At 33.4% G+C, this 12,495-nt stretch overlaps 1 protein-coding gene across 1 annotated transcript in view; it reads right to left on the reverse strand.

Annotated features, from left to right (window-relative positions):
• MTA3 (metastasis associated 1 family member 3) overlaps nucleotides 1-12,495 on the reverse strand; it is a 129,786-nt gene that overhangs the window by 87,619 nt on the left and 29,672 nt on the right. The window contains exon 5 of the mRNA XM_015813105.2: nucleotides 2,204-2,267. Coding sequence (XP_015668591.2) covers nucleotides 2,204-2,267 — 64 coding nt within the window. The remainder of the gene's footprint in view (nucleotides 1-2,203; nucleotides 2,268-12,495) is intronic.

A 12,495-nucleotide genomic window follows, 5' to 3' on the forward strand; every position in this document is an offset into this window, starting at 1 on the left:
GTGACTGTTTTACTCAAATGTCTGCAATTCTGACTGCCAGAATTGCAGTCATTAAGCAATCTCCTGTTAAATGGATGAGGTGAAAGAGTTGCCTGCCAGGAGGATTTCAGCTCCATGTGGAGGTGAAATCCTCCTGGCAGGCAACCCTTTTGCTACCAAATGTTCCTGCAGCCCACTGAAGGATTTCCCCTCCCTTCCATGCATGGAGAAAAAAATCTGTCAGCAGGACACAGGAACAGAGCTACAATCTTAAGGATTTCAGCTCCATTCCTGCAAGCCACTGATCTATTTTAGTTCCCCTTGTAATCCTTCCTATTGGCTTTCCCATTGACTCTCTGGATAAGCAGGTAGAGAAGATTACAAATAGCTATCACATGATTGTGGGGCACTTGGCAAAGAGTTCTAAATCTGAGCCAATTGCCAAGCATCCAAAATGCAATCACGTGTGGGGGTGCAACATTTTACAACAATTGTGTTTCATGTTATAAGTCAAGAACTTAAATTAAATATTAAAGAACTTAAATATTTAAATTATTAAGTTATGATTTACCTGTCCCATTAATTGCCATTAGCCTATTTTAAGTACTGAGGCTGTGTGAAGCATTTAAAAGAGGTGCTTTGCAAAATGTGTTTGCATGAAGAACTTTAAGCACCTGGATGAACTTGCAAAGAGCATAGCTGCTTGAATGCTTCAAAAAGTAGTGCTTCATTTGCACTATCATGTTTTATGAAGTACATCTTTTAATGTTTACAGCTATTCTAAAAATAACTGAGGTTTAACACAATTTGAATGAGCTACCTTGATTCAATCCAAAGTTATATTACTTTCCAGCATAGCTTAGAATCACTTTCTCTTTTCCTTAAATTATTAAATATTGAAAATAAATAAATGACTTAGAGCAGCGGTCCCCAACCTTTTGGGCACCAGGGACTGGTTACATGGAGAGAGCTTTTTCCACGGACCAGAGGGGGTGTGGTATTGTGTGCTGCCTGCATCCTGCTGTTGGAGCTTTGCTTATTTGTGCGGACTGGTTGTTGTCATGCCGCAGCTTGGTACCGGTCCATGGACTAGGCATTGGGAACCGCTGACTTAGAAAACAAGTTTTAGGCAAAAATATTTCAGCAGTATTTTTATTACTGCAACAATACATGATATATATCTTATCCAGAAAGAAATTCCATTGAATTCAGTGGGACTCACTCTGACAAAAGTGACTACAGAATTACAGTTCTTTAGTCTGTGAATCAAAGGACAGAGAACTCAATTCACTACTTCTGGCTGTTTTTAATAAGACAGTGTAGAAATTGTGAAGTGGTATAAGGTAAGTATAATTCTTCATATACCAAAGGGCATTTAAATTGTATTTGAGAATTATATACAAGTCCTTCCACTAAAATGATGATCAATATTTATCAGTGTTATGCATACTTATGGACAACAAAAATAGTTCCACTGAATCATATTCCTACCTCCTCAAAAAAATTGTAATAATAAAAGTTTCATATGTGTCAATAGGAAATTTGGTTTCATATTCCAAGGAGCTGTTTCAAATTTTACTATGAGAATTTATGCAAAGAGCTAGAGAGCTAGATATTAACTTATGAATAGATGCTGATAGGTGTATAGCATAAAAAATTATTATCCCTAAACTCTACTAGACTGAATTTAAATGCTTTGCTAAAAATAATATTTTTTTAAAAAAGTGTGTGCAACAGGTTTGGTAAACAATATTTATGGTATAATACTGAGATTACTAGTTAGTCATGCTCTTAAGGATTAGGCACATATTCTCATCTTGTTCTTTTTTAGGGTGTTGAAAAGGCAAAATTCCTGTTCTTAGTATCAATGATCCCTCTTTGTCCATCCAGTAAGAGTTTTTTTCATATTTAAATATAACCCTATTGAATTATTCATCATTCTCTTTGTTATCATAATCAAATTCTCTTAGTCGAAAACATAAGACTCGACGTTTAATGACCGACTTTTAGTTTACTTACCGAAGTTATAATAAAGTTATTTCGTAGTTATTAAGTCCTCTAACTTAATGGTATGGTGTTTTGTTATTTTGTTTATGATTCGGTAAAGTGGAAATATTGTCGTTATTAAACAAAATTAGAGTTTGGTTTTACAGCAATCTGTTAAAAATGAAATAGTCAATAACATGTAAATAAAAGGATACTGATAGGTGAACCAATTATATACCTCTTTGGCCAGATACGACAATACAGACTCCGTCTCATTCAGAAGTGCAACACTGCATTTTCCCCTACAGAAGCATAAAAAAAGGAAGTGTTTATGTCCAGAAATATTTTCTTGCAAAGGGCAACAAATCTGTCAACCAAGTTCATTTTGAAAAGTTCAGTTACTGTGTGTCTTATCATTTCTACAAATAGGCAGACTTCATGAGAGTTCTGCAGAACTGATCCAAAAGCCATCTTACTCTAGCTTCTATTCCCACAGTGGTTACGCGGATGCTGATAGGAAACTAACAGGATCTTAATGCAAAAATAGTTTTCCTCCTTACATTTTTGAATTCAAGCAAACTTGCTTTTGACTGTGGAAATAATATCCAGCCATCATGACCATTAATTTTTAATATGAAATGCATTACCTTACAAGTGGTTTAAATACAAGAGATCAACAAAATGAAAAGAAGGAAGGAAGGAAGAAAAGAAGACATTCATGTGAGGCTGGTCACGTCTGTGATGACCTGGGACAAACACATGATTTTCATACCAGGACTGGCAATCCGAGTGAATCCACAACCATCCCTGCAATTAGACTGAATAGCTTGAAGGAGTAACTACTGAGTTGAAAAGACAGCTTGTAACTCTGCACTATCCTGCAATGACCATATATCTTTTATTCTATTCTTGTGAAAAATATGGAAATTGAATTGTCTTGTTTAAATGAATTTGATTTTAGGTATTTTCATTAGAATATGCATTTTTATAAAGTTTTTGTTCTTTTCATCTTGAATTTTCCTTTGTAAGCAAAATTATAAATTATGTTTTTAATCATTATGAACCTCTTTCAGATTTGCCTCTTTTTCAGTTTGTCCTTTGTTTCCAAGAAAATATCTTATCCTAACCTCGTAAATATAGACTTATACCTATGAAGTAGTACTCTCTTCCATTATACAATTGCACATCATTTCCCCCATCTTGGGATTGAACTTGATGCACTACTCAAAACCCAGACACAGATCTCAGTAATCTAGCTGGATTTCAACTGACAAACACAAAAACTTCTCTTTTGTTCCAAATTACATCTTGCCCAAAGTTGAAAACTGCAGGGAGTTGCCCAGACAGTTATCAGTGTGACTTGAAGGTGTATGCACGCACACATACATGAACACGCAGTTGGATTTAATACAGAAATTATTAAATGTTTCTCATTAAATGCTGTCAAACATTTTTCCAGGGATACTTTATTAAGCCTTGGTGATAGAGAATCATATTGTTCTGTCCTTCTATTATACTGATAATGAACCACTTCAAAGGCCGACAATGCCCACATTTTGTCAAGTAATCATCAATATCTATTTTATAAGCATCTTTCCAAGAAGACATAATAATCCTTTTTGCAACAATCTAGATGTGCTAGATCCAAAATTCCTCATATGGAAATAGATTCCAAATTTTAGGGATATAGTTTTAAATATTAACTGACAATATTAACATATTCATAATAATACTGACTATTCAATAGATACGGAATACAATGAAAATCATATGTATGAAGATTCCTTCAACTTTACCTCTAATATAAAAACATAAAAAGACAGATTACAAACCCTGTTTAAGCATTTACCAAGATGTCAATTAACCCCCAGAAAAAAATGTTTAATGGATTATTTTCATCTTAAAATCATACAAGATATAACTTTTTTTTTAAAATGCAGTTCTTCCTATTTTTTAACTTCCCCCTAATCATTCTTGTTGCTCTTCTCTGCATTCTTTCCAGAGTCTCAACGTTTTTTGTTATACTTTTTGTTGTCATGACTTTTTTCATACAGAAACTGCAATTTAGAAAGAAAGAACGTCATAGTCTGATTGATCCATGAAAAACTATTTAAACTATATTGGTTTATATAAATGGAATTTATATAAGTATCTCTTTTAAAATACATACTGGTCATGAAATTAAATTACATAATATTTAATCTGCCCCCAAAAAACACATGGGCTTTTTCAACCACCCATGAGTATAGCTGGCAAACCAAGGATCCAAAAAGCACACAAATTTCAGATAGACATATATAATGCTAGCCTGAAGTAAGAAAATAAACTTGAAAACTGTAAGAATAGATTCCACTCAGACTCATAGTGAGTTAATGGAATCTCTTTGAAGTTCTTCCTTCCCAGGGTTTTCACATCTGGACCGCATCACGTCTTCTCACCTAAATAGCATTTCTTTCCTGCTTCCTTCCTCCAGTCTCTCACAACTTCACAGTTTACATTTTGACATTTACTAATTAAAATATTTTTCTGATAATAATTATTCCTAAAAAGATATGAGAATCCAGACAATAAACCACACCTATTTTTTGCCATATTTTCACAAAAACATTATTACCAATTGGCAGCACATTAGATTTCTTTCAATATATCTAGAAAATGTGCAATATTATTGTATAACACCCACAAAAATTGAGTGTTTTGATCATTGCTAATAAGACCTAAAATATAGTCAACCTACAATAACAATTATGTTCCAATCTAGCCACTTTCACTGTCCAGCAAAACCAATAATTTTAATGCAAGAAATATAAGTTAAGGGAAATTCACTTATTCTCATAATATGTTGTAATGTTGTTTTATAAGGCTGTCAGCCGCCCTGAGTCCGGTGAGGAGAAGGGCGGGATACAAATCAAATAAAAAAATTAAATAAATAAATAAATAAATAAATAAATAAATAAATAAATAAATAAATAAATAAATATGTTCCAAAAGCATAATAGGTAATGTGTTAGAACAGTATCTGGACATCTGTGAAAAGAAAAATGGCAGGATATACAGTATTCAATCAAAGTGATGAGCATACATACAATTTTGAGTCAAGGTAACTCCTCAGTGCAAGGCTAATAATCAGCTTAGAAAAATGCAATTCAAAAATCATCCATTTATTTGATAAGATGATAAATAAAAGAAGTCATGCCAGGATGAACTGAAAGATACGTCATTCCAGATTAGCATTACTGTATCAAAGATGGCTACAGCACCACTAGGAGAGCATAAGAAATGAAACCCAGCAATCAGGGGCCAAATTGATAAAAATAATGTGGAAAGTTGAAATTTGAAGATAATGTTCTGAGTACAACATCTCCCTTTCTAAAAGGCAGTAAAATTGTAAAAATGCTGTTTGGAATTAATTGAAAATTGCTGATCAGAGTTGTACATATTGTTCTGCTTAGCATAAATATAAAAAGAAAAGAGAAAGGATTCCTTAATATATTTTTTTAAATTCAGCTCTTCAAGTTTGTCTCTAACATGTTGTAGCATTTTTCTACACTTTAATTTCAGCAAGTGTAGAATATGATTAATCATTCACTCTTTTTATACCTGCACTAACAGGCCCTTATTAACTGTTATTTTAATAATTTTTAAGTAGAACAATCAAGCACAACATTCAAGATTGTGAATTTTTCTTTTTGTTTATAACCTGTAACCAGTGGTGGGATTCAGCTGGTTCACACCAGTTCAGCAGAATCGGTAGCTAATTTTTTGTTGCCCAGGCCCAGAACGGACTTCCGGAAGCGGCATCCACAGAGAACTGGTTGTTCACATATTTGAATCCCACCACTGCCTGTAACCGAACAATTATCAAGTCAAGCAACTATTTTAAGTAAAGTTATTATGTGGTGCTAACTATGAAATCCTCCAGTGCGGATATTATGTTGTTATAGTCAAGAGTCCAACAATTTCCATTTTTCCCAGGTTGTCAATAAACTATTTGATATGTTTTGTAACAGCAGGGCTGAGTGTGAAGCCTGAAAGGCTTATAATTTCAACCACCAATCTTACAAATCCTCTGGGTGTAAACATCTTAGCTTCATCTCCTGCCTTGGTGTGCCAGCTTAGTAGTCATTTTTATCATCATCTTTTAAGGGAATTCCTTTGTAGTACCTCCAGCATGTGCTTAAGCTAGCTTTCTGGCAAGTTAAAGAAAATGATATGATAAACCGAAAACAGTTTACTGTATAACATTATCTCCTCATCCTGAGCACTGAGATATGTTGGTAGGAAAATCAGCCCCCACTGCTTCAAAAGATACTCACACCGACACAGCCTTTATTTTTTAAAAAAGAAAGGGAAAACGTTCTTTCTTTATGGCAAAATTCCAATTTTGAGTAGTCTCGTGGAAGACATTCAATAATGCAAAGATAAAAATATAGATCTGCTAAAATTACAGACATATTTAAAGAACCTCTCATGGATACTTTACAGAAAATAATAACATTCTGGAAACCACAGATTTTTAAAGTAAAGCCAATTTGTATAAAATATACAAGGATTGATCTTGTAGGTAAACAGGGGCAATAGTCACTAGAGACAATAAAGCATTAACTAATATAGAAAAGAAATCAATATTCTTAGCTAATATTCTCTTATTACTGTAAAGAACAGACAATGCTAGGCATAAATGTTAACCCTGTACCAATTTAATTGTGTGATAAAATATTGTTCTAAAAATTACAATTTATATCAGAAGCCAGGGAGAGACAACGAATTCTACTGGTTTCCAGCTTCTCACCTAGCAACTTTGACTTTATTTTTAAAAAGACAAATAAAAAAAGGGAGTGCTTTGGGAGAAGCTGCTGCATTATTTACAGAATCCATGTGCTTCTACTTAAGATGGAGAAAATTGTACCTGATGTCTGAGCCAGCAATTAGCTTTTTGGCATGAGGGACTGGCAGGCAGGCAGACTGCAAGAGTGAATGTAGAATAGGGAGCTGCCTGCCCATTCATTATACAAGTTAATGAATAATCCATTATATTTTATTTTATTTTGTATTTATTAAATTTATTTGCCATCCATCTCATTTTGAAGCAGCTCTGGGTAGTTTATAGCATTAAAACCATTAAAATCGTAAAAGATAAATATTTCTAAAACAATAACAATGGAAAGTATATGTGAAAATCTGAAAATCAAAATTTTGGAAGTGTACAGGCAAAGCTGAAAGCATTATATGCTTCTGATGTATGATTTCTTATATAAATATTCAAAATTTCTGTAAAATTCCTTCTCAAGTTATGACTACAGTTCTTATAAGGGGGAAACTATGGACAAACTCTAGATATGAGAATTCCAGCACAAATAATTTTAATTTCACAAATACAAAATATTGACCAAAATACATATACTAAAAACCTTAAGTACACTAAAAAGCCTGCACAATTAACTGAAACAATGTCTAAATGTAAAGAAAAAAAATAATGGAAACCAAAAAGAAAAAAAGAAAAGAATTTAAAATAAATGAAGAGAAAAAAATCTACTTTATGTTTATTAGTCATTTATTTACTAATAAATGATATATAGTACTATAATATAACCAAAATTACCATTTTCTAGTATTATCACAGCATTAATTATTCTCTTTTAATTATTTTTCCCCTTGGGCAGTAAGAAAAAAATCTACCCTTTAATAAACCACTATTTGTATTCTCATACAAATCTCTAAAAATTATCAGCATTCACTATTTTATCCCAAACATTTCATCACTTTTTAGTTACTTTGCAAATCATTATTTTTAACTCCATTCACGCTGCTGAGAGTTGCCAGTTTAGCTCTTTTTAACATCAATATTGTTAGTTATTTTCTCTGACTTTTTTTTTCTATCTTAACTGTTCCTTACTCTTTTTGGCCATAATTGCAACTATTGTTTTCTCTCTCTGTACACTATACTGTACATTTTTCTTATCTTTCCTCTTTCTATCATTCTCTATGTACCTTTTCTCCCCCCATAGCCTCTTTCATTTCACCATTCTACCAAATATCTTTTTTGCATTCTTCTCAGAAGCATAAATTACTTCTGTGGTACACTTAATATAACTCATTTTACTCTATTCCAAGCAACTTCCCATTATCCTTTTATTAGTTCATTTTTCATTTCTTTTGTTGGGAGATTAATACTTTTCCATACTTTCAGTGCTGGCCAAACTATCATTCTACCCACACTTTTTTTTTCTTCTCTCTTACTTTTTTCCCCAATATTCAATCCGGACATCACCAAAATATGGCTTTTCGCACAGCCAAGACCTCACATCACATCTGTGTCCTTTACTAATTCTCTTATTTTCATCATAAGAAATCAAATCAAGCATGCTTTTTGATTAGTTCTTTTTCCATGTATACTTGTGAATAGACTTGTGTTTAAATCATGTATTTGAAACAAATATCTGATGCTCATCAATCACCATTCTCATTCATTTCTAAATCTCCAAATAGCTTAATACTTTTTTGTGCTCTGTACTTTAATTTCCACATATCTATTTATATCACATTTTTTTCTTTTGGACCACATTCTTTCTAAATGCAGTTAGAATTTTGAAGTTAGAATTTTGAAGCACTTGTATCAATGCAATCATATTGACTTACTCTTTATTGTTTTGCTTAAAACAACATGCAGAAAACCACCCGAGAACTCAGAAGAGCTCTAGAGAACTCAAAAGTTTACAAATCGAGAAAACTCCAAAATTTACAAATTCCAGATCAATATGCATACATTAAAAGCCTGTATAATTTTAACTTTAAGAAATTATTAGATATTGTAATAATCTTTATTTGAAATATATTATTAGTTATTAATGCATTATTAGTTATTAGTTATTGAAATAACATTAACTATCTGTTATTGGTCTGAGAATACATTTCAACACCTCAGAAATATGTAGCAACCCAGATTAAAATGATAACACTTCCCTGTGATCTCAATGATACTCAGTCAACAAGCAAAAACAGAACATTCAGTATATACCATTTCAGACAAATGGCTGTCCAGTCTCTTCTTAAAAACTTCCAGTGTTGGAGCATTCACCACTTCTGGAGGCAGGTTGTTCCACTGGTTAATTGTTCTAACTCTCAGGAAGTTTCTCCTTAGTTCTAGGTTGCTTCTCTCCTTGATTAGTTTCCATCCGTTGCTTCTTGTCCTGCCTTCAGACGCCTTGGAGAATAGCTTGACTCCCTCTTCTTTGTGGCAGCCCCTGAGATATTGGAACACTGCTATCATGTCCCCCCTTGTCCTTCTCTTCATTAGACAAGACATACCCAATTCCAGCAACCGTTCCTTATGTGTTTTAGCCTCCAGTCCCCTGATCATCTTTGTTGCTCTTCTCTGTACTCTTTCTAGAGTCTCAACATCTTTTTTACATCGTGGTGACCAAAACTGGATGCAGTATTCCAAGTGTGGCCTTATCAAGGCATTGTAAGTGGTACACACACACACACACACACACACACACACACACACACACCTTGTTTGATACTCTGTCTCACATAGTTGCAACTGAAAATATAGTTACTATTATCTGATCATCAGAACTAATTCTTAAACACACAATGACGAAATTGTACAAGCTATGAGACTAGTATATTTCTCACAGGGGTTTCTAATAAATTTACTTTCCAGCAGAGCAAGGGAGGATGTTAAACTTTTAAAAAGGCTCTGTGAAAAACAAATGGTTCCAAGATACTTAGCTAGATCCAGTATGTGGTACTTAAAAGATGTCAGTGACTAGGGTTAGCTTGTTTTGCCATAGTCAGCATCCAGGACTTGCTGTTTAAAAAGCACTGAAGTGATCATAGTGCATGGTCAAAAATCCCGGGGAGAAGCCAAGGACTAGTAGTTTATTCAACAACATCCTTGGGATGCACCATATCTCCCTTCTAGCTTATCGCTGTCTAGACTTCTATGCTGTAATACAAACAAATGTTTGGGGGCTCTGGTGATAACAAGAACTTAAAAGTAGTACAACAGTTTAGATTACCAGAAAAAAGCTTATCTCATAGAAAATAGGAAGGGCTACTGAACTGAGCTGGCATAAATTGGGGGGGGGGGGAGAAACAGACAGAACTCTAGAAAAAGAACTAGAATTGAGGTATGGGAAATAGATGGAGGTAGGGAGCTATGGCTTTTGAAAATGGATTTTAATAAAGACAATATGACCTGGTAAACCTAAGTCAAATTGAGGAATATTTGTACTGTTGAAGAGAGTTGATGGTCACAATATGAAGAAGTGTATTGAAGATGAGAATAGGATGAAGAGTGCTAAGGAAAGACAATAACTATTGAATGCAAAGGGTGCAATGAGATACCAGAAGAAGACCAGTTACCAGACCATCTGAGAGAAATTTTGCCATGAAATTTTGCCCTTAATTCCAGAATTAGGACACAGAAAGGATTAGAAATACATAAGTTAATTTTCTATCATAACTGCACCTATATATAGGATGAGAATTGTTTAATACTGAAAGCTTTGCTTCAGGAAGATATTGGGTTAGGTGTATTATAAAGATAAATAACGTTCCTTTTGTATCAACTAAAAAGGAAAGCAGAGAGAACGATAAGCAGTAGTATTAGCTATATTTGACACTGACAAATATAAAGTATTTTGCTATTCTCTTCAGTTTGCTTTATCACCAGTTTAAAATAACAAAAATACAATTTTTAACCCATCCAAATCTTACATGCACTTTGTGCCAGTCTTATTCCTATCAAATTTAACATAAAGTATTAAAAAGATCCACTGGACAGAAGTTAACATTTAGCAAGAGAGTAAGAATTATTGAACACAATGTTCCATGTTGGAAAATAAACAGCCTGTAATTGCAAAATGTTATTAGAGAAGGACTTAAGAATCTAAAATATTGCCCTCAGGAATTTAGAATGCAGGTATGGTCCTAAATAAGCTCTGTACAAAAAGCTGTGCTTACTTTAGTTATAAATAATTTAATAGCAAAAGGCACAAAACTTTTATTTCAAGCAAAAGGGCCTTAAATTACCTGCAACAGTTTGTGTGTTTATTCATTTTTAGACTGAGTCGTCTTTTTATCTGAGACATCAAACACCACCCAGATCTTTAAAGCCTTTTATCTGTTCAGTGAAGCTGTCTTGGATTACAGTTACTCAAATTTTGTCTTTTGCTAATCAATCAGAATGTGATTATCAATACATTAGTGAACAAAGTTCTTCAATATTCTTCCAAGGCTAATTAATGTCTTTGAATAAAATCACAGTATCATTTGTCTAAAGTAAAATTAACCAACTTTTTCTAGCGTTTAGAAGTCTAGATCAGACAAAAGACCCAGGAATTAATGTAAAAACAAAAGCCGAGAGTAGTAAAGATCCCTGTTTAACCAATATCTGAGTTGAGATATAAGTGTTATGTTGCTTCAACAGGATGCATCTTACTTGTTTGGCCATGCTCTTTATACATAAGCAAGAGTAGCTAGTTATTTATGTGGTAGCTTTTTCTGAGGCTGAAGTGGGTTAGATGGAGAAACAAAACTTCTATGATTCAGCTGAAGAGCCTGAGGCCTTGTCAAGGACACCAGAACAGGTGTGGATTTGAAGGAGATGGTTCCCATAAGAAAGTGAACATGGACTATGTAATAGACTAGACTAGACTAGACTAGACTAGAATGAGTTGGAAGGGACCTTGGAGGTCTTCTAGTCCAACCCCCAGTTTAGGCAGGAAACCGTATACCATTTCAGTCAAATGGTTGTCCAATCTCTTCTTAAAAACGTCCAGTGTTGGAGCATTCACAATTATTGTTTAAGACTATGAATTGGGGTTGGAACCTTAAAGTTAGTTTTGCTTCAACATAACCATGCAGTGTATTCAGTAAATAGTAAGATTTTCGGAGATGGAATGAACCTGGAGTTTTATTTGATTCTCAAGCTGGATGTGGACATTTACATAAATTTCACATGTCTTTCACAATTAATTACAAAACATTATTTAAAATGTTGAATAAGCTTAAACTTTGCCAAAGCTGAGAAATATCTGGAAGAAAAGAGTGGGAATGTATAAAAATATGTAGATGATGATATTTCTTGGCAGGGTAATTGTACCTCTTTGCAAATCATGTATCACAATTTCATTTCAACAGTAAATGAATAACGGTCAAAACAAAATGACACCTGAGGAGGCTTCTCATCATAGGGTAGCATAAAATGCCCAAGATAAGCAACAACTGCAACTTCCTTCAGATCACATCAACCTCTAGTAACTATTATTTGCATTTTAAAGTTAAAGAAACAAAGAAAAAAGGTAAAGCCAAGATAACCACAGAAACTACATTAGTTTTTATTATATACTGATATGTCACACATTCAGGTTATGATAGCTGCTGTAAAGACAATACTTTCATTAGAAACCTTAATATTAACCAACTTATATTTATTATTATTATATTTCCCCCACCATTTTATACACAAATCAAGACAGTAAATATTCTGTCTTCTATTTTTTTTCACAAGAATTATTA

This window comes from Protobothrops mucrosquamatus, unplaced genomic scaffold, assembly GCF_001527695.2.
Source record: "Protobothrops mucrosquamatus isolate PMUCROS unplaced genomic scaffold, P.Mucros_1.0 scaffold139, whole genome shotgun sequence".
In the NCBI taxonomy this organism is placed as follows: Eukaryota; Metazoa; Chordata; class Lepidosauria; order Squamata; family Viperidae; genus Protobothrops; species Protobothrops mucrosquamatus.